Source organism: Lepisosteus platostomus, chromosome 13 (assembly GCF_059453375.1).
Source record: "Lepisosteus platostomus isolate fLepPlt1 chromosome 13, fLepPlt1.hap1, whole genome shotgun sequence".
Lineage (NCBI taxonomy): Eukaryota > Metazoa > Chordata > Actinopteri > Semionotiformes > Lepisosteidae > Lepisosteus > Lepisosteus platostomus.
Window position 1 is genome coordinate 35,442,747 of NC_142623.1, and position 25,050 is coordinate 35,467,796.

At 35.0% G+C, this 25,050-nt stretch overlaps 1 protein-coding gene and 1 long non-coding RNA gene across 5 annotated transcripts in view; one reads left to right on the plus strand and one right to left on the minus strand.

The window, feature by feature from the left end:
* Positions 1-24,386, minus strand: part of camk2a (calcium/calmodulin-dependent protein kinase II alpha) — a 79,448-nt gene extending 55,062 nt beyond the window's left edge. The window contains exons 1-2 of one of the 4 annotated variants that reach the window (XM_088604383.1): positions 24,129-24,383; positions 19,590-19,684 (exon numbers count right to left, since the gene is read on the minus strand). In XM_088604383.1, the coding sequence (XP_088460509.1) occupies positions 19,590-19,684; positions 24,129-24,190 (157 nt within the window). In that variant the 5' untranslated portion in view covers positions 24,191-24,383. Of the gene's footprint in view, positions 1-19,589; positions 19,685-24,128 lie in introns of all 4 variants that reach the window. The other 3 variants (XM_088604385.1, XM_088604384.1, XM_088604386.1) reach the window with 3 other exon arrangements.
* LOC148650515 (uncharacterized) lies at positions 3,717-13,864 on the plus strand. Its single transcript, XR_015926145.1, has 5 exons — positions 3,717-3,784; positions 5,494-5,533; positions 7,219-7,280; positions 8,448-8,555; positions 13,659-13,864. It is a non-coding gene; the product is annotated as an uncharacterized LOC148650515 (long non-coding RNA).
* Positions 24,387-25,050: the final 664 nt, after the last annotated feature.

Genomic DNA, 25,050 nt, shown 5'->3' on the forward strand with positions numbered 1-25,050 from the left:
TTTTCGATATGCTTTGCAAACAAAACTCCAGCCTGTGAGTCTGTAAACACATTGCAAATCACTATCCATTTCTTGCCAGAAAAATATTTTTGGATGAGTTTTATGGTAATTATCACTGCAGAATATAATGAATTCTTAAATAATACCATATATCCATATTTAATTTCTAAATGGACATAATCTGTTGTCCAAAATACAAACTCCAGCCATTTTTGTCATTGACATTTGTTTTTGTCAATAATACATTTGATGTCTATCTGTGCATGTCCCAGTATCACCAGGCCAGAGGGGAGAAAAAAAAACTTTCAGATTAGACTTTTTCTCTTCTGAGAATTCCTCAGTAGCTAATTCCAATTTTAAATTTTGTTTTATAGATTTTCTAATCTGGACTGTGAAAGATTACCCTCTGTTTATCAGATACATACTTGAGGTTCATTAAAGTAGTGATGAAGCTTTGAAATTGAATAAATGAGCTGGAAACAAGATTCAATTTCTCTTTCTATTCCATTTACATTCCACTGTTGTGTCCGCTGGATAACTCTAGTTTACTGTAACGACTAAGTCATTGCATGCCTGCAATATTCTGCTAATTACTGCCAAGTAACCCTTTCAAGCAAAAAGAAAATCTCCGACATCAACATCTTACTTTCTTTTGCGATAAAATCAGATAAAATCAAAATAAGACAATAAGTGAATGCGCGGATTTAAATGAGTGGCTTGTCAGGAAAATGTATTGGAGTTCTAGATGCACCACCAATTAAATTGTGATTAATTTGTGATTTGAGAGACTATTTGTCGGGAGTAAAGATGAATTAGAGAACTGAATGCTTTTCTCAGGTTAGTTCTCTCTCTTCCCTTCATTCATCTGTTAGTGTGAGTCACGGGCACTCGCTTAACTGTGCGACGAGATACGTATGCAAAGTACAGCCAGCGACCCACAGGTGACCTTGATGCGGAGGAGGAAGGTATACGGGTCACGCTGAGACACCACTGACGACTTTCTCCCACTAATGAAAGCATGGGGGTGGAGAAGCCGCACGCTAATAATGCAGTTTAGCAAAATAAAACGTCTCTCCTTTACCGAGACGAGAGGTTTTTGAAATATTAATCAGCCATCCAAATTTTAATAACGATGAAAAAAATCAGTAAAATATTTTTTATATTCGCTGCATAAAACTGGTTTGCAATTGAGCTAGCAAAAAAGTGCTCTACCCGCAGGCTCTCAACAAGAACTTTTAAGGGCTCTCTTCCTGGATGTCTCTAGCTTTCTTTGTACACTTTAGCCTCCTTTTTCTAAGGAATACGTGTCATTTCTAACCGCGCTTGATGAAAATTGTATTTATTTTTCCCAATTATTTGCCATCTTTACATAATCAAAATAAACCAAATACATGCGTAGGATATGAATACAGCTTTCTTTTGTCTGACTAACATGCAACAATGAAAATGACAGATAAATGAAATAGTACAAACATTTTACTGAGTAAGGCATGTCAGAATATCGTTTTCATCATTTTCCATGCAAAATGACATCTTACTCGTGACACCTTAAGGGAAAACTAAAAAAGGGCTGGGATTTTAAAATGCACCAAAAATAACATCTTATAGGAAAAAAGTGTTATTCATTGTATCATTTTTAAGAATTATTTTATGTTTACTATGTCTGTTTTAAAAGAGAAAAACTTTGTTTTTTTTTTCCATAGGAATAGTAATGAAGAATCTCTTGTGCTTCTCAGGTATTTCATGTCGCTTTGTATTTAAGTGACATAACCTTTCGTTTTCACCGCAAAAAAGAAATAACTTTTTCTGATCATGAAAAAATAAACTTGTTTGGGCATTTATAAAACTGACAGCTGCCAACTTCTTTTACTGTATATATCAAATGATCCAATGCCAGTTTGAAGCCAAAAAAAAAAATGAAGAAACTTCACATTAGGAAGAACATTTGTTTGTAAAACCTTCATGCTGATAATCGTCATGATGTGGAACAAAGGAACAGGCTTAGCTAGAATGTATTCCATAGGCAACACTCAAGATGAATATCCAGATTCTGTAGGAAATTTCCAAGAGGGTACCGCAGAAAAGCTAGATAAAGTAGCAAAGGCCAGCTGATAAGCACGATGAGCATGTATGAGCATGCATTCCACAAGCAGGGAAAAGGACATCTGTGAAATGGCAGATAAGATGATGCAATGTGTTCTGGACAGTGAAGCAGTCACCGAGGCCTCAATGGGCTCATTGGTTTACTTAGTACAGTAGATATGGCTATCCAAGAATCAACTGAGCACACTGAAACTGAATCTGGAGGGGATAGGATGGTTTAGTTTGGTCTACTATGATGATAGTGTGCTGATTATGTAAAAAACCCGTATTGCAGACATGCAAAGGACACTTGAACAATGTACAGTACAAGAATACAAGCAGAAAAGACTCAAGAGGATTATATGATAGTGAGGAAATTGGAAAGGGGGTGAAAGACTGCAAGATAATCTGAGCATATGAAGTTGCCACCCAGTGTAGAAAGTAAGTCATGAACATGAGGGTGAAAGGAGTGGGGTAAATACCAAAGGATTCAGGAAATGTAGGTGTGGAAGCTGTGGTAAGACTGATGGTGACAGAGATGGCAATGTGTTGATGGATGTGTGAAGTAATAAAGATTGACAGAGTAAGGGATACTTACATTTAAGGACTGGTGAGTGTGAAAAAAAGAAGACTGGCACAGTACGAGTAAGTTTAAAGACATTGCCAGAATAACACTTTCAGAGAGAGGGACAAAAGGAAGACTGAAGAGGGAGGAGGACATATATTTTGGAGGGAGGTGAAGGAGAAGGAGTTGAAAGAAGACTTATGTGACCAAAGCTGGGGAAGAGACAGGATCTGCAACGTCAACCACATCCAGCCAAGACAAGAGAGGAAGAAAATAAAACTGTAGCCCAGCTCTTTTTTTTTTTTGTTAGTGGACACAGCAAATCCATGGTGGTTGTTAAATCTCAACACCTGGCACCACAAAATCACACAACGTAAACAACCTTGTATTACTTTGTCTACACCTAAGTTTGATAACATGCTAAAACATGTCAAAATATTTTAAGGAAACATATACAATTTTTATTAGATCTTAATAATGCCTATCTAATAGCATACATTGGTATTCAGACTAGTAATGAGCTTAAATTTCACAAAATTACTGTTAAGTAATTTTTAAGTGTATTTAATGTTCAGGCACTGTCTAAATAACATTTTGTTTGTTATATGGTATTCTACTGTATATTTTTAGGATTCAAAGACTTTTTGCCATTGCTTTGTAAAAATATATCTTAGCTGCCAAGGTATTTGGTAGAATTCTAAGTTTGTTGCTAGGCAACTCAGCTGAATTCACTGGGAACAGAATTATGAAAGAAGAAATGAAAAAAAAGAGTCAAGTTGTTCTAACCCTGAATTAATCCACCAATTCTGTGCCTGTCATTTTTAGAAGTAAAGCAAACTGTGCAGGGTCTGTTACACCTGGACAATGAGTAGTACAAAGTTAGCCCTAATTTTGGATCCGATTGCTTTTTATCAGTGTGTTACCTTGCGTGAAGACTTTTTATATTTGTGAACAGGCATTTGTGATGTTCCACAGTGCTTTGCTGTTTTTACACAACATTGCCAACTTCAAAAGCATCCCCACCTGTGAAGGAAGCTCAGTCAGTGTTGGTGTTTTTCACTGTTTCCTGACAGGCAAAGGTCTGAACTCCAGCAAAGCCATGTCATCCAGCTGAGATCTTGGACTCAAGAAACTGCTGTGAGTGGAACACTTTTTCTCAGTATTCTCCTGCTTTCTCTTTGTTAGTTGTTTTTTAAAAGATACTAGGTGTTTAGAATATATATTTTTAAATGAGTTTCTCTGTATTTTTCTCATACTGGATTGAACCTGCATGTTTTTTTTATTTATGTCACCCCAAAATGGATAAACGCTACATGCTGTGGAATGAATTATGCTACAAACAGACCACACAAAGCACCATATGTTTAGGAGTTTCCTGATGTGTCCTGTTAAGTGCAATGACATTTCCTTTTCTCCCATCCCATTAAGGACCATTGTGTGTAATCACAGTTCCCATTTTGATGCTTAAAACTGAAATAAATCAAACATTTGCTGCAGTGTGGTCAAAAGTAAAGGTTGACATTAAAAGACATCAAAAGATGTCAATAGTGATGAAAATTCCAACCAATGAAAATATATTCTACCGTATGTGAGCTATTATTATTTTTTAGGATTAAGTTAGTTTTTTTTACTGTGTGAAAATACAGATAGCTTGTGGTTAATCTTTTATGTAAGCACAAAATATTCTGAAATAAGAGTTCAGAAATAGAGAAAATATCTAGTTTGCTTCTGGAAGTCTTGCCTACCATTTGACGTTTACTGGGTAGCAGAGTGATTTGGTTTAAATTTTAGTTTCTGGGCCTTACACTTAAAAACCTTCTCAAATATTCTAAAGTCTTTGTTTAATTAAAAAATTGGCTCAAGGTTGTCTTTCATCACTACAAAATAAATAATTACCTTTGGTCATCTAATTGCAGTAGGAATTGGTCATATGATTTGCATATAAATACTTACATTTCAGAGTGTAAATACCACATAATTAAAGTGTGAATCTACTGCAATTAATGTACCTGTAGCTTGAACTTTATCAGAAATGACAGAAATGGAGTTTGTTGTATATCTAATCTGTAACTTCTTATTTTTTCATTAAAACATATCAAAATGAACTTTGTAATAATCTCAGAAGACTTTTAAGTTTAAACTAACAATTAAAGAAACCAAAGGGCATACAATTACAATGAAAACTGTAAAATAATAATTAAGAACTATTTTAAACTGTATCTCACTGTATATTTCTGCTGTGCAAAGAAATCATGTTTGTTTAAATAAGAAAATGAGGTGAGTTACAAATAATAGGAAACTATTTATACTTCATTTGGTTGCCAGTGATTGATCAGAGGGTTTTACTCATCTGTTCTTTGAAGGAAGCCTCAGATCCCACCTCAGAAAGTACACTGTGCGGCAATAACACACAAATGAAGTGTAGCAAAGTGCCTAAAATGCACCTGAATTACTTGTTTAAAAATCGTTTCAGCTGTCTGTTTTAATTTGGAATTGCCAGCAATTTCTCTGCCCTGAAATTCCAAACTCTGCGTGGTTGGATTCATCTGTCATTTTGCACACTGCAAGGCCCACAATGTCCACAGTGTTTGTATCAATTAGAGGAGTGCCGCAGCTCTTGGTGAAAACACTGAAAGCTCACACGTGCCCTGTAAATAATAAAGGTTGCTGTTTTATGGCAACCTTCATGCCCAGATTGAAGGCCACCTAACACTGCATTCAACCAATTCTGAGATTCTGTATAGAAAAGCCCAATCACTGATCAAACAGCTATGGATCACTTAGCATTTGGCATGTAGCAGTCCATACTTAATTTCTTATATTTCTTATGAATTATATTTCTCTAGACATTATAAATTGTCCTGAAGATGGCCTCAAGATTGCATGGTATGTATATTTTCTACTGCAATGTTTGTGCATGCACTTCATGCTAATAGACAATTTAAGCTAACACCGTGTGGGTGATGCATTAAAAATTAATGATTATGCAGGTTTTTATTTTATATTGTAAAAAAAGTCTTCTGCAGCAACAGGTACAGTTATGCAACAGTCCACTTTGCTTAAAAGAAGGGAAAAAAGCAAAATGTAAATAACCTAAAGCCAAATTATAGAATAGAATTCTGCATATGTTCAAGATTTAAGATGTAACATTTTATAACTATTATCCCTACACCTGAATACTTGAATATATGAAATCAAACTCACATTTTATTCTTATATATGTTCTTATAACATATATTCAGTTTTTGGAGACAGAAATACATATCCACTGTGGGGATTAGAACCATCTGCAGTTTTGTGCTTCACTGCGTAATAGGACACTTCAGTAAGTTCAGCATGAGAAAGTGAATTGATTGATTCCCCATAGGCACTTTGAAGAGCATCATCTTGGAAGGCATGACGTGGTGGCATCATTTAAACTTACTTGGAAGTTGCAGCATTTATGCTTAAAAGAGAATTTCCTGTTAAGTGCCATAAAATTAATATTAATACATCGGGGAGAGTTCTTTTAACTTCAACCATAGTTAACAGAATATTCCACAAGAATAGTCAAACAACATTATCAATAAATGTCTTTCAATCTTAACTATAAGATTTTCTTCTTAAAAATATTTTACATTACCATTTATGGGGGAAAAAATCTTGTTCTAAACTTTTATGCAGGAGTTTTATAATGCAGTTTACTAACCCTACAAGCAAATCACAGGAGCTTTCAGTACTTGCAGCCTGTATATGTTTCTTTGCCCTCCTTTACTGTTTTAAGTACTGTGCCTCAAGCTAAACTCCTACATCAATGTTACTCTCCACCCACTTCACACAGCCTTACTTGTTAAACAAATCCATTGTGTCTTTTTTCTCAAAACCTCAAAGGTCCTCTACAGTAGTGTGTCAACTATGCCACCATCATGTCCTTGAACTCAAGGTTTTCCAAAGATCTATGCAGAAGAAAGTTATGCTACATTTTTGTGGCACAGCATCTGTCTCACAAACTTATGACAGGAAGCTCTATTTTTCCGCATTTAGGAAAGTGACATAAGTGTTACTGCAGATTAACTCTGTGTAGCCAACTAATTAGTGCTTGTGACAGGAAGTTTAAGCATGGAAGCCTGCTTACTTGTGTGGGAGCGTGCATGTCAATGATTTGAAAAGCTCCTTTAAATGTTGTTGTATTTCATTTTTTATTTATTCTTCAGAAATGATCATCAACAGCAAAACCCGTCAACAAATCATGTTCAGTTTGAATATAGGCTCTTTCCAGATGATACATGTACAGAGAGTCATGTAACAAGAGATGAATGATTTGAACGTCTCTTTTAAGTGGATGCAAGATGAACAATTATTTTTAATAGGCACTGGGGTCTTTTTTAGTGTGGATGTCTCGAACAAAATCTGCTTCAGGGAATCCATTCTCTCCATTTGATGTGAAAAAATAATTTAAACTTTAGAAATCTGGTATTGTATTAGCAGGGCCTGTGGAGTACGTTTTGTGTCATCCGGTTGCTTTGTGATGGATTATGCGTTGTGGCAGAGCAGCAGTGTATCAGAAGAAGGATGTATAATTTTTCTTTCAGAGACTAATCTAGACAGATGACTGCCCTCACCCCCGAGTTGTGAATCCAATGTTCTCTGACAGGTATGATATGACCTGTCAAAGGAAAGGTGAAACATTCAGCCTCCACAATTTAATTCGTCATGCTTTCATTGCAAATCAAATGGATTTAGAAGCATTAATTAAGTCTCTAGATTCTGTTTGTCTGAGTCCCTAAGGAGTGGTGTGTAATTGTTCTCCTCAGGGTTAGGTACTCATTTTTAGTCTTGGAACAGTGAGAGAAAGAAATTTTAAACCAAAATCTGTTCTTTAAAAGGCTTAAATAACCAGATGGACACCTTGATGGACGTACACTCGTCCAGTTCCTTACATTATGGGATACATTGAAGAAGTAGCAGAAAAATTGAAAATTCCTACTTCAATCAATGGCGGGTCTGTTTTTCTGAAAAAGACTGGAAAAATAACTCATAAATTGATGACTGTTGAATTAGATTAATCTTTAAGCAAAAAAGCTTTCAATCAATTTTCAGGATATTGTCAACCAGTAAAGTGGACTCTTCAGTACTTTAACACTACTGGATGAAAAAACCAAGAGCATTGTAATGAAATTTAATGAATATGCAAAATGACAGGGTGCTTCACTTTTTTCTGTGCCAGATGATTACTCTGTGAGCCAGTTTTTCCTACATGTAGGCGAGTATAACACCTGCCCGGATAAACCAAGTATGTCTTTATTACTTTTAGCTGTCTGTTGGTCTATCAGCCTTTAGAATACAAATACTTAAAAGTGGCAGTGGAAAGACATATTAAAAATATTAAAAACACAAGACAAACTAATAAAAGGATGATGCTATTAATAAAAGGATGATGATACTAATGTATTTCTCATATGCCTTAGACTCTTAGAGGACTCAATGGAGCTCTGAAGTTTTAAGTACTGTGTTCCAGTTGTTTTGACATAAACCCCTAAATAAATATTCAAAGTCATTGTTAGGGATTCTCTGTCCTACATACCAGACTCTATAATAATAATTGATACCACTGTATCATTGTTATAATGTGTAAAAATATTTTTTACAAGTTATGCACAGTGTTCAGTCAAAATTTGCAATATAATTTTACTATGCGATGAGTTATATATTTATAAAACCCAGGTAAGCTCTATGTATATAAGAGCGTCCCTTTGACTTCTCATGAATTGATGTCCGTTTATGATTTTGTTTTCTATCAACACTTTCTAACACATTGCAGACACACCACTGTTCATTTACCTTGCTATGTGAAATGTCCAGTCAAGAAATGCAAGAATCTCAACAGCACTTTTGTGTGGGACCTGGACCCTGGACCTCATTGTAAGAGGTATTTTATCACTCTAGGAGGACTGTGTGATCTTATATGTTACTGTATGTCTAATGCACAAATTTGAAAATATAGAATATGGAATGAATATTGGAAATATATTTGAAATGTCTTCTATTTTCATGTGGGAATGCTAATTTGCATGGAAAAATAATAGAGAGGCTTTGAAGCTGAAGGCTATGCATTATACTGGAGTTCATAAAGTTTTTGTGTTTGAGTGTGTGGGTTGTTTGTGGGTGGGTAGGTGGGAGAGTTGATGTGCAGATGCTGCTTTCACCTTAAAAGCAACAGAAAAGTGTCTATTAGTAATAACAGTGAGAGAATGAGCTCAGACAACACATACTGTTTATTTTTCCTGTGCAGTGTAATGGGCTTTGAGGTAAATAGAAATATACATCAGCAGACCAAAATCATATTACCCATAAGCTAAGAGATTTCTGCTGTATCTGTAGCAATTGCAGTATGTGCTTGATTGGGAATAAACAGTCTCATTGCCCTGGGTGAGAAAGACATTAACACTATTGGTAATGCTGAATTGTGCCCATACGTATTCATAGCCTGTATTGAATTAAAAGGCTTACAAGGTTAAATATTGCAATATGGAAATATCAGCAATGTAAAATGCATGTGCCATTATGGTTTAAAAATTGAGGTTTGTCCTCTTGTCATTTAGAGCAATACAGTATATAGTATGCATTGTTATGCTATGTTACACATTAATTTGTATGAGTCTGATATGTATTCTTGAGGAATGTACTGTGAAATGTACTGTGAAATGAGATTTGCGTTCTATTATTAGATTGATTTTTTTACCGTAACCTTGATTGCTCCCAAAATGAGCAATCATAACCAACACAACCCTCAAATTGGCCTTCTTAATCTTCCTAATCTGGCAAAATCTCTGAACAGTCCATGTTGGGTAGAACTTTAGTTTTTAGAAAAATAAATGAAGCCCTCTAAAGTCTTGAGAAATGTGAAGAAATGTTATAATGCAGGAGTGTTCATGATAATCATGCATTAACACAAGTATAGTGAGTATATCTGTCATTGTAAAAGAAATTCAGGTGGGTAGCTGCGTCAGCATGCGTAGGCAGGTGTCTGAAGAAGGCTCCATGGCCGAAACGTTGTGTTTTCCTTCTTCTTTTTTTCAGCATGGAATAAACCTATTACTTGTTCCATTGTAAAAGAAAGCTACATTAATGGACTGCTCTTACATGAGTAATTACTGTAGGTGGATGTATTTGTATGAGGGTTGACAAAAGATGATTTTCTCATGTTTGGTTATTCCCCACGTTTAGATGTTGCCTCTTCTATGTATAATAATGCTTTGCTGAAAATTCTTCAAATCAGTTTACTGCATAGTTAACAGAAGCGAATGTGCACAGCATGGGAAACACAACATTCCAGTGGTTTAATTGGAAGTGAAGGGATACTTTCTGTATTCCTCTTCCAGTCAGTGGAGATATAATTCCTCCTGACAGGTTTTTTCATGTGGAATAACAGTCATGGCTCCCTTGGTGTGCTGAGAAATGTCTCCACAGCCATGGCATAAATAGAAAAAACAACCACTGCCCCAAACAAAATAAAGCTTCTCAAAAGAGTGGCAACATAAACTTACCAAAAAAAACACTAAGTAATTCCCACAAGTTCTTGGAAGGTCCAGTAAGGATCCAAATGGATTGACTACTAAGTAGTATCAACAGGCTTGGGATTTTTTGCATTAAAACAGGAATGTTTAGCTGAGGTATTTCTTGATAAGAGAGCATTTTGGTTTTATCTTCATCTGTATTGTAAATTATCCACATGAAATGTTACAAGTTCATGTAAGACACTACTTTATGAGCACCATTACATTTATTACACATGCTTGTTCAGTAAATATATTTTTAATAATATATATGTATTATTTATTAAATTATTATTAAACTTGAAGTAAAATTAAATCATGATTGTCTTCCATATATTCTCAACATGTTCATAAAGTTTTTTACATTAAGAGAGTTCTGAGATTACACTAAATCACCCGTTTTGTCCCATGTCATGACATTTTACTGACCAAAGTTCTGGTAAATTAGAAAAACTAAAAAAGAATTAGAAAAAAGTTATGAAGATAAAGTATAAATTGACCTGTGCTTCTTCTAGTTCTAGATACTATTTATTCATTCATTTTAGTTGCTATGAAGACATTGTTTCTAATGTAGTTCAAGTAGGTCGCTGCATCAGCATGTGTAGGCTGCAAAGGAACAAGTAAAGGTTTATTTTATGCTGAAAAGAGAAGAAAAGGGTGTGGAGCCTTCTTCAGGTGTGATATGTATAGTTACAACCTGCATCAGCTTTGAAACCTGAATCAATAAAAAAATACATTGTTCACTCTAGTAACTCAAAGTTATGGTTCTTATAAGATAATTATGTACACCTTGAAGGTATTTGATTACAGGAGAAAAAATACTGTGGTGCAAATCAATAACTAAATGTTCAGATATTCATTTTTTATACTGAATATCCAGCAAAAAATGACCAAACTAAAACTGAACTCTGTGCTTTATAATATCATCATAGAGCCCCCTGGAATCATCCAGTTTTAATTCATTGGACAAGCTTTCTCAATATCCAATATATAGGCTACGTCAGAAAAAAAAAAGAACTGGAAATTTACCACTACATGTCCAGCACATCCAGCTCTCTTGGCAGTAAGTGGATACAGTCACAAGAATTTATTTAATGCTTTTTCCAGGAAAAACATTACAAGTGGTCCATTCTCCATGAAGTGTACACACAGAGCATTACATAATAAATAACATAATAATATAACACAACAATCCTGCTCAAGGAGAGTTATACATGCAGACATTTTCTTTAAAGAAGAGAGCGTAATCCAGCAGTGGAAAGGAAATCAGGTGTTACATCAACTGTGAACATTTTCCAATGAGATGGAGAGTTCTGGCCATCGAGGCTGCTATTTAAATGTGTCATCTGAGCATACAATGCATTCATTCTTTCTCATTAACTAGCTTTAGCTTCGAGATTCTAGCTCCAAAGCATTATTCCCCTTAAGCTAGCCCTGCCTTCTTGTTTCACAGATGTCAGTTTCCTGATAAGCCATGTTAGAGAATAACAGAGAAAGGTAGTATTAATATGCTTTTTTTGACATAAGTATAGTTACTCAAGGAAGTGTTCTCCTTGTTTTGTGCATCTGATTTGTTATTTTAGAGTATTTAAGAGTTTAGAGGTTTCATTCAGATAATATTATTTAGTGGATTTAAAGCATTTCTTAATAAAGATGTAGATTGTTGTATTATTTTAAATGAATGGAAGGCAAGGCTATTTCAGTTTTTAGCTAGTGTAATATATTGAGAAAGCACCTCTTAATGTACAGAGCTAACTTGGAGGCACAGTAGCTTTGGAGTAAGCAGTACTTCAGAATTAAAAATAGATGTACAAAAAACAGCAAAAAGCAATTAATTTCACCACAGTCAGGTGTTTTTTTTACTGACTATATCTGATATATACTATACCTGAATGATAGTAAGAACAGAAGATAAATATTGAAGCAACCACACTTTTGTTATATTTATAGAAAATATGGTAAAAACGTTCCTCTCCTATATATTGGCAGAGTTGCAACAGCAATGCTGCAACCTCAGTGCAAATATTGAGAGTGTCCTATATTACCAGAAACATACAGCATGCTACATATCCAACTGTTTCTCTCACCAGGAGACTGATGGATATGGTGTCTGCCTTTCATCAAGCTGACAGGAAAATAGAGGCACATGGCCTGTAACTAAATGTGTGTACTTTCGAAGTAGCCCCATTACAGGCTGTCTTGGAGACTGATACAGTGTCAGGCAGCTAACCACTGTCATTTGAGCTAAAGCACAGTGGCCAGATTCCGTTATATACATTGGCAGGTATTGCCTCATTATGTGTGTCCACTGTCTACCTCTTGACAGCTGGTAACGGTACAGAGAGTCCACTTGTCAGGGACTCTTCAGAGAAGAGGGCAATTTAGAGAAAAACACAAAATATCAACAATCAATAATTTCTCCTCTGAATTTCGGAAACAAATTTTCTTTTTATTGTCATTTATTACAATTCCGCCTGATAGCTGCTTCAGAAGACTTCAGGTGTACTGGAATAACTTCAGCTTCAAGTCCATTTTAATTTTTGTCTAAACCTTTTTTGGCCATTTTTAAAATATTAGTAAATTATCTCTTCATCTTTACCATTTTCACAGAATACTAATAAGGTTTTAGCAGTGATGTCTGCCATTTTTTAAATATTTGAGTCAAATTATTTCATGATTGTCATCAAACAGATGTGGCAAAGAATCCATGATTTGTACACATACTGTATATATATGTACAGTATCCACCTTAAGATTTCACTGTACATGTTCAATGTTATCATAATCAGATCACTTAGCAATTGTTTAAAATACACTTACATGTACTACAGCACACAAATTACATTTTGAGTAATCCACACAGGACAGTTCGTCTTAATAGACATCATGCTGTTGCTGTGGTGACCAGTCCAGTATAGCGTAATCTAAAAACGTCTGGAATGATTTAGAGGTCATTGTTTTCTGCTCTACTGAAAACTGTTCATTACTTCTTAGGTTCTATTCTTCAGTCTCACTAAGGTAATAATTAAATTGTATATTTTCTTGTTAGCAGATTAACTGAAAAAATTATGTATTTATTAAAATAAAACATAACTTGCCGTGCCACACAAAACATTCAACATTTTACTTTATACATGTACGCCAATCAACCCACTTGAGAGTCTGTTTTTCCAACCGAGCAGTGTCATGGAGGCAAAACAAATCAGGAGGGCTGGTTTGTTTACCATTTCGCACAACAAAAGGTGGTATAAAATTGATTGATAAGCCTAATGGACTATAGTGCCATCTATCCATTTACTAAACTGCTTTATCCAGTACAGGGGCGAGAAGTGCAATCCATATTTTGTTTTTAAAAATATTTCAACAGTTTCCATAGGTACAGAACTTCAGTGATAACTGAGAGTGGCAAACGGGCGGCTGACAAACTTTGAGTCTGTACCCTCTTTCTCTCCCCACTGTGTTTGTCCTTTGCCCAGCGTGTTCCACCAAGACAGCAAGGCACGCACTGGGGCCACAGGCCGGACTGACGCTAATTCAGTGAGATTGCAAGGAGGTTGATAACAGTAGATGGTAAGGAAATGGTATACAAAACTGTCATTTACCTCTAGTGACCTGGGATGAAAACCAGACAGTGCAGAGTGTGGGTTTCAGAACAGCCTTTTTATCTTGAGGGTATCCAGTATTCTTCCTTTCACAAAGAAAGGGGCCAAAAGATGTTTTAGAATTAAAGAAATCCTATTGTTGTTTGGCCTTTGTGAGGTAGAGTATTTATTTTGTCAGAATAGTAGATAGGATATACTGTATGTTTGGTCTGACATCTACTCACATCCCTTTTTTTGTAAATATTATGTATCTGTATCATGGTTGAGAAGGGCTATGCAGTTTCCAGTAAATCTGTAATATGTTTAAAATTATGGTTTCCTTGCACTATTGTTTCCTGAAAATCTCAAAAACATAAAAGAGTGAGGCTAGAGTAAATATATGAGAGTCAAATAAACCAATGCTTAGACACAGCCAATCTTCCCAAACTCTGAATATTTGCACAGTAATTTAGCATTAAATCTTATAATGAATCTTATAACTTGGAAAAGTCAATGGAAGTAGCTATTTTAATCAGCAAGCTAGACCATAAATTACATAATCTACATTTAAAAGCATACTCCAGTGAAAAAACTAAAAAATATTAAATTAATTTTTCATCCATTGAAATTATGTTACTTTTCCGCAGCATTAGTCTTATACTAACAAGTATCTAAAAACAATTAGAATCTTACAGCTCAGATATTGTCATAATTTATTACCAGCAGCTCATACAAAGAAACTATCAAGGGAACAAACTCCCCTCTTTACTCATGTGAAGGAGAGCCACAGAAATTTTATGGCCATGAACTGCTTTCGGTCATTTTCTTGGACTGTGTTTCTTGTGATTATTACTGTACAGTAAGTTCTTGATTGCTGATGGTTATTTCTCAATTATTTCTTGTTTTTAGGTCTTTCCTAGTGATAACCTCCCTTGCCTTGTTCTTTTCTACTCAATTCTGTTAATTGATTCCCTTTGCCTGAGGACATCTCTGAGAGAAATGCAAGAATGCAATATAGTGCAATTACTTTTTTTATTCCAAGAGCCTGGGTTTGGAGCTGCCTTGGGTTTCACTGTCAAAAAGCACCTTGCATGATTCACCCAGAATTAAGTAGCCATTTTACCTTAGGCAACATTTCAGCAGGCAACATAATATCACAGGGCCTGTCAGTCAGCCACTCATCTATGATTTAATATGTGAAGAGAAAAATATTAGCCCTTTATTTGAACTTTTCTTTATGCGTGTTTTTTTTTTAGATTCTTGTCCAGCTCACTGCACTTCAATGATTGCCTTGCAGCTCCAAGAGCTCCCCTCCCTAGCACAGACTCCATTAAGAGTAGAGATATATTTAGCATCTAGTAGCAGCAGAAAGTCCTAATGAGCGAGAGACATTCTTTTTGACAGCTTTGCTTATTCGTCTGCCTGTCACTGACAACTTGTATATTTCCTCCTTGCACTCTTACAGCTTTATTATGTCTCTCGGCCTCCTCAGCTTCTCAGTCTCAAAGCACAGCACAGCAATTTTCAACTTCCAGTGAGACATTTATTTCCTCAAGAAAATTATTATTTTTTTCCTTTTTTTGATGCATAGCTACTAGATGGCTTCTCCTTTGTCACATGCAAGGCTTGCCCTCATCATTCAAAATGAGCTATCAGGCATGTCGCAGGATCATTACACCTTTGTGAAAGATCATGGAAATATTTATGTGGATACATACTGTACACAAGAATGTTTTCCTGGAAATTATACACAAGAAAAGGATCATTACAAATCTAAAAATATTGAAGGCATTTATAAATAATGAAGACGTGTAAAGTTTAAAGATGTTTTATCCGAGTTGTAAAAAGAAATAATAACAAAATCAATGTTTTTCAAAAAATTAAACCATCTGATGAAATAAAACTTCTCTGCATGGAGACGTTGTAAAATAAGAGGACATTGTACTTCACGTCGAGATACACCTTAAAGTTTTTTTTATATATCTCTCAAAATAATTCTCCAGTATACAATGATGCATTCCTGTTATATTTATATACTAAGAGTTTGCTGTGTCACATGCCTGCAGTAGTTGTAAACCTTTTGCTACTTTTAAGCAAACTACAGCAGCTGTCAGAAAACTATTGCAAATCCCTTTAGGCATGGATTCAGGTCATCATGTACTTGGCATACTAGAGACCTTTTCCACTGCATTCAGAGATTTTACTGTCAATGCAAAACAAGGGTGAATTTCAGTTTTCACATGTGGAGTTGATACAGTTTTTACTCACTCAGCAACACTTTTCAAATATATTAAGTGATTCATCTCTATTGAAGTTTAACTGCTAAAATGTGATGCTGCACACATTACATTTTCAAGGTAGTATTTTTTGTTACTTTCCATTATGATAAATAATGATCAAAGGACGGGGGGTGGGGGGGCTTGTATTTTTTTAAGTTCCTTAGAGTATCAGTGATTATGTAGTATCATAATTAGTATCATAATTAATTATTATGAATTAATTGATAGTGATATCTACGTGCTCCTGAAGACTCCGGGGAAGAAATGATACACTGCTTACGTCACAGGGCTCATTGAGTCTGTAATAAGGTAACATAATGGTCTTGGAAAACTGGATTGAATTCTCCTGTGTGTGGCACAAGACCTAGGCTTTTGGTACAGTGTAATTCACTGCTGCCTGAGAACACACCGTATGCCATGATCTCATCCTGGCAGGACCAGAGTTGCACAGGCCACTCTTAGCAAGTAGGAGGTGCATGGACATTATAGCCCAGAGAAAGATTTGGAAGTACTGTATTTTTCAAGGTCCTCCCCCATTTAGTCCACACAGTATATTCATGCTTAACCCTATAATGTGTGCCTGAAATTATACTACATTTTTTTAGTTATTGCACTTTGGGTCTTCTAAACCCAAGGATGCATCCTAAAATCAACAGAAATTGAAAGCATCAGTCACATTGATTTTATTCTTAGTAGTATCAGTATCAGTAGCAATACGGAATGTGCTACCAAATGACCATGTATTAAAATGAACATAAGAGGATTTAAAAAATATGCCACACATCGGAGAGAACTCAAACTCCATTTTCTAGTCTTGCCTGGAGGAGTATTGGAGAAGATCGGAACACTGGCCTTTAAGTCCAATGAGCTTAGAAGAAAAAATCTACACAATTTCATTATCACAAATATTGAGTGTATCTTAACAGTGAGCAAGCATTTGGCTCACAGTTTCCAAATCTAAAATAAGCCTTACACACTGTTAAGAAAATATTCAAGTTGCTGGGTTCATTCAACTCATCTCAAGAGATGCAGAGCCAAAGGAATAATCAAAACACAAAGAGGCATCTGACATGCACTTGCATGATCCCCAGACCTTTTTTGTGAAGGTTGTACTGTGTTTTTAAACCACTTTCTATACTTACAAAACAGACAAAGGTTCCAAAAAAATATTAGCAAAAAAGTTTGCTAAAAGCAGTTACACAAGATGAAAGTCCTCAGATTCCTTGCCAACTCATTGCTGTGCAATGTGTAAAGATTTGTTTCAATGTACCAATCAAACATCATTTTCCATTCTAAATGAGTCAAATGTTTCAGAGCATTGTGAATTTAAATGTTGAAAGGAAACAACACAAAAACATATATATATATATAATCTTTAACGCAGGCAGCCCTGCTTAATGTCAGCATATGGCAATTTTTCTCCCTTGTCTAGAGATATTGAATTTAATAAGAGTATTGAGGCTATTTTATGACTGTAGAAGAAAGAAAGGGGTTTTGCAATTCATGAAGCTAAATAAATCAGTATTTATTTCATGTTTTATCCTTCTTTGATACAGAATGATTTCTGCGTAGTCTGTAGGAATGAGAGCAAAGAACACCTAATTAGATTAGAAAGTAATGTGTCGAATATTTGAAAGTTCAACACTCACAATTTTTCTTGCTGTTTACTCTGTAAGGCAAAACAAGTATCATATGTTGGGTAAGATATTGAGCTACAGATAAAAAGGAATTACAATATTATTATATTGTCCATGTGTTTTCTGTCTAGGTGATACGTTGTTTTTAGAGGTATCATATTTTAAACATAGTGAGGTATAAAGAAAAACTGTTTTTTTACAAATGACTTTTATAATCCAAACCTTGCAGAATTACTGAAGTCATGAAAGACACGTCAATTAATGAAGCAACAATTTCCCCTGCTCCTTTCATAAGTCTTTGCCTATACAAAACAATAAAATATCTCATTTCCAGAAATGTGCTATGAATAAACCAATTATAAACCTGGAACAGAAAAGACAAAATTGTTAACAAAAGCAAACCACAGTGTTTTAATAGGCTGACCTATGAATTGGAAATACAAGTGAGAGATGCAAGTGGCTTACAGTACTCATTTAAGTAAAATTAAGCTTGTATTTTGTGCTTTATAACTATCAAAGATATTCATACTCTGGAATCATAAGATAATCATATTCAGACATTTCTAATGCAGTTTGTACTTAGACTCTCTAACGGTGAATTTAGGTAACTTTACATGAGTTTGAAATTATTTCGGTTTTAAATTGAATAATGAATGTTAGCAGATATGAGTGTTTTTTGATAGCTTGACAATACAACAGACTTCTAATTAAATTTAATGTTAATTCTAAATCATGTATGTGCTGTTACTAGAATACATATGTAAATAAAATGTCATCAATACCATTCCCATATTCAGCAATAAAGGATGTATTTAGATTCAGATTATCTAAGTATTCATAATTAGATTTTTGTGCTTAGGAAAGGGTGTTTTGTCTTTGCATTTTGTTTTCAGAATCTAAGATTTATAAAGGTCAGCTATCCCCAGTACAGCTACAGTAAGTGAGTAGCTCATGATACAGTCATGTAACTTTAACAGTTGATTAACAATATGATGTTCTTTCTTCGGTGGTCTCAGAATCATTTCCTGAATTTAAAGTTTTGCAATAACCACAGTATATTTTGTCTGTCACCAAAATACATAAAGAATAAACTGTGCATAACTTAGAAGCAGGCCTGGAGGTTCATTTAATCCTGTGTAGTTCAGAATTCTGTGAACAAAAGGACTGTCATGTTATCAGCAGGCTTTTGTGGTTACTATGTGGGTTCAAAAAAAAATAACCATTCATTACGGGAAATATAGAACAATAGTTTCTGAGGAAAAAAATCTTTAAGATGCTTTTAATCATTTTTCCCCATTATTTGCCTTTGTATAGGTTTAAAGTGAATGTCATGTCTTCAGACTGTTTTTAATTTATCTGAAATTGATGCCTGAGACGTATGGCATTATCTAAGCTGGGCTATTGTGTTCCAGTGCCGAGTATGAATATTAATCTAGGAATATACACCTTCAGAGGTTGAACAATAAAAGAAAAGCTCTGTATGTTGTTTGTTTTTTTTGCCAATAGCCTTACATTTACACCAAACAGCAAAAAACGTGATTTCCAAAAAGCCATAATCAGAATGCTAAAGACAGAAATACATTGTCTCTGTAATGTAATTATGAGTTACAAGCCTTTTTCTTACTTTTGTCCAACAGGGTGAATACTTTACACTTTAAGGTCTGCATGTCTGTTATACCACTCTTTTGCTCTCACCCAAAGGGTAGGAAACATACCTACTGGTATGTAGAGGCAGCAAGGATAGTAGACATTCTGGTTTTGTTGGGAGACAGATCAGTAACATGCAAAATTTCAGCAGCTATACTCTGATAGGACCATCAAAGATGACAGTAGTAGCAAAACGCATTTATAAATTCAAACAGAAGAGAGAGACAACTGCAGCAACAGAAAGCCTAGAAGCAACAACCTACCCCTAGCAGAGAGCTTTTTGGTATTGATGATCTTAGCAGCATACTCCTGTCCAGACAATACCTTCACACAACGCCTCACCACTGAAAAGGCACCCCTGGAAAAAAAGAAAAACAGATTCAGAAACTGGAGCTCAGTTAGTACAGTATGTCAAGAGAAAATGTTCCCTTTTCATTTATTTGACTTTGGATATATCTTGAACACAAAGCTGGATAGTGGAAAGCACTTTCATTACATTCCTGGATACATACTGTAGATTATAAAGATGTGAACCAGTATATTCTTTGTAGTCAAAATTCCCCCTAAAGTGGAATCTGGCATAAGAATACAGGAGTAACTTTCAAGGCCAAGAAATTACTAAGAGGAAGCCTTAGACACCTTAGACACAACTGGAAGTCAAAATACATATACAGTACATCCTGAGCACAATCATTTACTCAAAACCTTCATTATTGCTTTCTTTAATTATAACTTATTAACTAACCAGTATCTTCCTGACAAAAACAAGTCAAGGCTACTTTTGAGGGAGCCTTGAATGTTAACAATAGAAAACGAAAGTGTTTTGTCCTGTTAAAATATGGTCACTATGACACACAGCAATACAGAAGGAAACAACTTTTAAGAATGCAATCATTTGGACAGTACTCAACAGCCATTCAAGCTGTGTAATTCTGAATAGACACTTTGTGATGTTTTAGGCATTACATTAACTAAAAGAATAAAATGATTTCATATAAATGCAGGGTTAAATCTATCTAGAGCAGAGAAGAAATAAATGTGTGGACTATCATCTAGCATTAGTATAGCATTAATCGTCTTCTGTACAAAAAATACTTCTTAAAATGGTTACTTAATAGTGAACATCATTAATGGAACTTTATATCCATTAACAGAAAATCTGCCAAGTGAAATAGGTTTTAAATATTTAATTACAGTCTGGGATTTACGGTATGGCACTTTTTTGGCTTTTGGCAGGGTCTGTGAATAAATATGCTCAGTCATATTTTTAGTCCAAAGAAATGATTTACACAGAGCCTCGCACCTTTTCCCAAAATTATGCATCTCGTTAGCTGATTTGCCCCACACTTTGAAGCCAGATGCCTTGATCTGTTTTTTGGCAAGCTGGGAAGTATTTATTTGCACACGTTATGGTGCTCACATTCTCGAATCCAGACTTTCATGTGGCAGACCGTGGGTATGTTCCCTTATTCAGTTGGCTATCCTTTACATGCTGGTTAATTGCCCAAAATTCTACACCGGAGAAACTGCTTGCGTTTTAATTTTCATATCATTATTTACTTTTCAGTGGGGTTTGGAATTGAACTGTACTGTAGCCCACTTCATTCCCTCCAAAGGGAGCTCAAAACACTTTCTCAGTGGTATTTCACTTAGCCAGCTCTTCCACATCTATAGTTTCAAATGCTTTAAAGAAACCTTTAAAAGAATTTTTTTTTTCACAGCGACTTTGCAAACACTCCATTATACAGTCTTCTTGTATTGAGCTTCAGAGACTAATACCTCATTACCAAGAACCAGAGAACTTAAGCAGCTTTATTAGCTATGACACCTTTTACAGATCTTGTCCTAAGAGTGGGTTCTTAAATCAAATACAATGCTTTTAACTTTTTTCTGCTCTGCCACATTTTAAACAAGGAAATAGAAATGATACTGCAATAGAATAATGAAGTCATAACTGGAGTCATTATCATTACTATCAAGAGCAATCTATATCGCATATTCAGCCTGAACACAAAACTAAGACCGCAGAATACATATAAGGACAATTTTGTTCAAAATCCATGATGCATACAAAGCAAGCCAGAATTCTACCATAAGGAATAGGCTAAGTGAAAACAGAGCATTGAACATTTCTGTCTAAAAGGATGTGGGTTATGGCATCCTTTTGTTTTAAACACAATGATAGTGGAGACCATGTAAATAAGAGAAATGATAGTTCTTTTAAATGTAATAGAAACTGGAAAGAATAGATTGAGAATTACAATAAGCTATGTGTGGATATTAAAATAATGATTTATAAAATACATGTAGTTAGAAATCCAAGATCTGTTTAATTAGCCAGAGTGGACACATGAGTTTGTAAGGAAATAAATAGAAATCTACGTGTAGATGCAGATAGATGTATGGTATATTGAATTAAGGAAATTGTATTTTCTGCTATTGTATGTATGAAACTAGTTTTAATGAATCATCAGGTCTTCATATCAATATCAATATTAAGGTAATATTACTGTTTTCTTTATAGAACCAGGCCTTTTTATTTATTTTCTACTCATAGAATATCAAAGCAGTGAACATTTTGGATTTTTCAGTTTCCAAGTTTTGTGATACCAAAAAAATGCTATATACTGCAAAACAATACATTTCCCAGTTAGGAGTGCCTTCTATATTGAGGTAACAATGTTTTCATCTTGTCCAGTACTGAGTATTTCCATAAGTTCTGCATGTGGCCTCTCAAAATACATACTCAAGATATTGGAATAGAGTTTGTTGGTGGTCTTTGTAAGTCATAATCCTAGTAAATATTTCTCCCTGCTTTTTCAAACTAAGTGGACCTGGTGTTTTCTCAGTGTAAACCAACCTCTTCTTATCAGTTCTCTTAAGGCAATTTACTGCTGTCAGGCTATTTTTTATGAAACTTAGAATTTCTAATGAAGTTGCCAACAGTCACAGTTGCAGATCCATGTTTTTTTACACACACCTAAGTGCCTAATCAAATGCAACAAAAATACTGATCAGAGAAATTCATTACATAACTGAGTTCCAGATCAATGATTTGTGACCACATTTGTAACTGGTTAGCATTCCAGAGATTGCCTTTTCCTTTTTGTATTGTTTATTGTCTCATTTTCCACATAACTAGCATGTTATTAATAAGGCAACATTGCTCTACACACTGTAAACTGTGGACTAAGCAGCTGATTCAACACAGTTATATCTTTGTACATTGCAATGCTTTGGCTTCTACCATATTTAAAAAAATGATAAAAAAAGATTTTTAAAATTATAGTAATATGATGTTAGCTGACCGACACTGTGTTGTGTTGAATGATTTATGTTATAATTTAATCAAAATAAAAATCGAGGGACTGATAAAACCAAACAAAACAACATCATTCCACCAATGAAGTAATATTACAAAAAGCAGAAGTGTTGTTATGGCAGCCAAGAATAATGAAATCTCCAGAGTCACTGGATGTGCCCCTGCCCCCTAGCAAATTGAATTATGTAACAGTGTACGAATACCTTTGTCTTGCTGTTTTTGTCAATCCAGAGCTCTGGAGCTGCAGCATTACAGATCTTAAGAGAGTGGATGTCAGACACTAGCTAAGAACAATATAAAAATCAGTGTGACTTTACAGTATGTGTTGTAACTATTCAGATTAAATTCAATTTCTATCCTGACATTGCAGTGCATTGTACGTACAGTATAAGAGGTATAAATGGATCTAAATAAGGAGGACTTTCCTAAGAAGTTTCCTGGAGCTTTTTCTTTTATGTTTTCCCCACCATAATACACATAAAATGCATTACAGCCCCTTCAGCTACCCCGGATTTCATACTTGACTGCACCAATTCAGAGGGCTGTTTCTGGAAATCCTGTTTTCCACTTTCATTATATGCATTTAATATATGTATGCTGAGCACTAGCTGCTAGACTGAAGTGTCACAATTTATTTATTTATGAAATTTGGAAAGTAAAATATGACAGGCTAATGTTTTCAACTGCATATGCTTTCCCACTGCAGGTATAAGACAGTATAAAGAAAAGAAGCATTGTTCTGTGCCTACTGAGTGAGTATCCTGACATTCCACTACAGTAAGACATCAAATATTTAAATCATGTCACTTTGCTTTGTTCCACACATCTGAACTTCAGTGTTAATCTCAGGGCCAGTTAACCAACAACTGTATGAAATATACTGAGGCAGTAGTCAGCATGCAGCACAAAAGTGTGTACAAATATTTGAAGTTGTTTGTACAGAAACACATAACAGTTTTATTTACCTTGCAATCAGCCTCATAAGCCTTGTCATAATAATTCTAGGTCTGGCTGGCAGTTTTAGATAAAACAGAGCTTTGTTTTTGATTTCTGTTGAATTCTTTTCTAATTCTGTACTCACAGTACCACAAGTTACATATGTATTTTGTTCATTTTCTGTTATCAATAATACATCAAACGCAAACTGAGGTTTACACGAGGACTTAACAGGCTTGAATCTTTTTGCTTTATTTTTAGAAATATATTCTAAAGTTCCTTGTCCTCTTCTAGAGCACATGCATTACGGTGGTAATGTTTATGTATGCAATAGTTCCTGTAAAACTGTTTTCAGAGCTGATTTAATCAGAAGTTTGCATATTTAACCTTCAATGAGAGTAAAAAGCTGTATACCTAAAGAAGGAAATACAAAATGAAAAATGCTTAAAAATGCTTCTATCTCATGCTTCAACACTCAAAGAACTTCCACCTTGAGGCAAATATTCCCAGTATTCTCTAAAAGCCCTGGTTAGAAATAACTTACTTGCCAAGTTCTTCAAAAAGCTGGTATTCCTCAGTGAAACGAGTGCAGGTGATGGTAGCCATAATTCAGGCGCTCAGTCTTTTCGTTGGAGGCTGATAGACTCTGATAACGTGGCTCTGTACAGTGTGTCTCTATCACTTTCCTGATCTCCGGAGAAGAGGGGGATGCTTTGTGATTGACAGCCTTGTGCTTGTATTATCCTCCTGCCTTACTCCCTCCTCCAACCCTCGCGAGTTTTCGCAGCAATACACAGTCCGGTCTCCATAGCAACCGCATCCCCCCTCCACACACATGCTTACACATTAACACACACACACACACATACACACACACACACACACACACACCCACAACATACAGGTTTCTGCTACATTTCTCCCAAGGCAACAGCCAATAAGCAACAGATTTTGTTATATTTCCTTGGTAACTGCTCTTTTGTGGCCAATTAATAGCAAGCTGTTTCCATGGTGACAAGGATCCATTTCAAATTTGGAGTTTTTGGACTATTATATAACATCTTTGTTAAGATGAGGAATATGCATATTTACTGTAGAAAACTGAAAATATTTTAGGGCTCAATTAGATCATTTTTCTTTTTATACATTTTTTTCTGCAGCTAGGCAAAAGTTCATTTTCTTGCCTGAGGGGAACTTATAACTTAATTTTATTTCTTGCTTGGGAAGCTCAACTGAACACTAAATGGTTTTCCAAGGGTAATTTAACATCCAGATACTGTTAAAACTCATCTCACATAGTGATGATGAACTTCAAAAGCAATTCATTCATCCAATTAAAATTGTGCAATGTTGCACAGAGCAGAATATTATGCTACCTATGCTGCATTAAGAATTCATATGTTTATAGAAAAAGTGAAATTTGATATAAATAAACCTTTAACTCTTAAACAGTCAAATCCTGAACA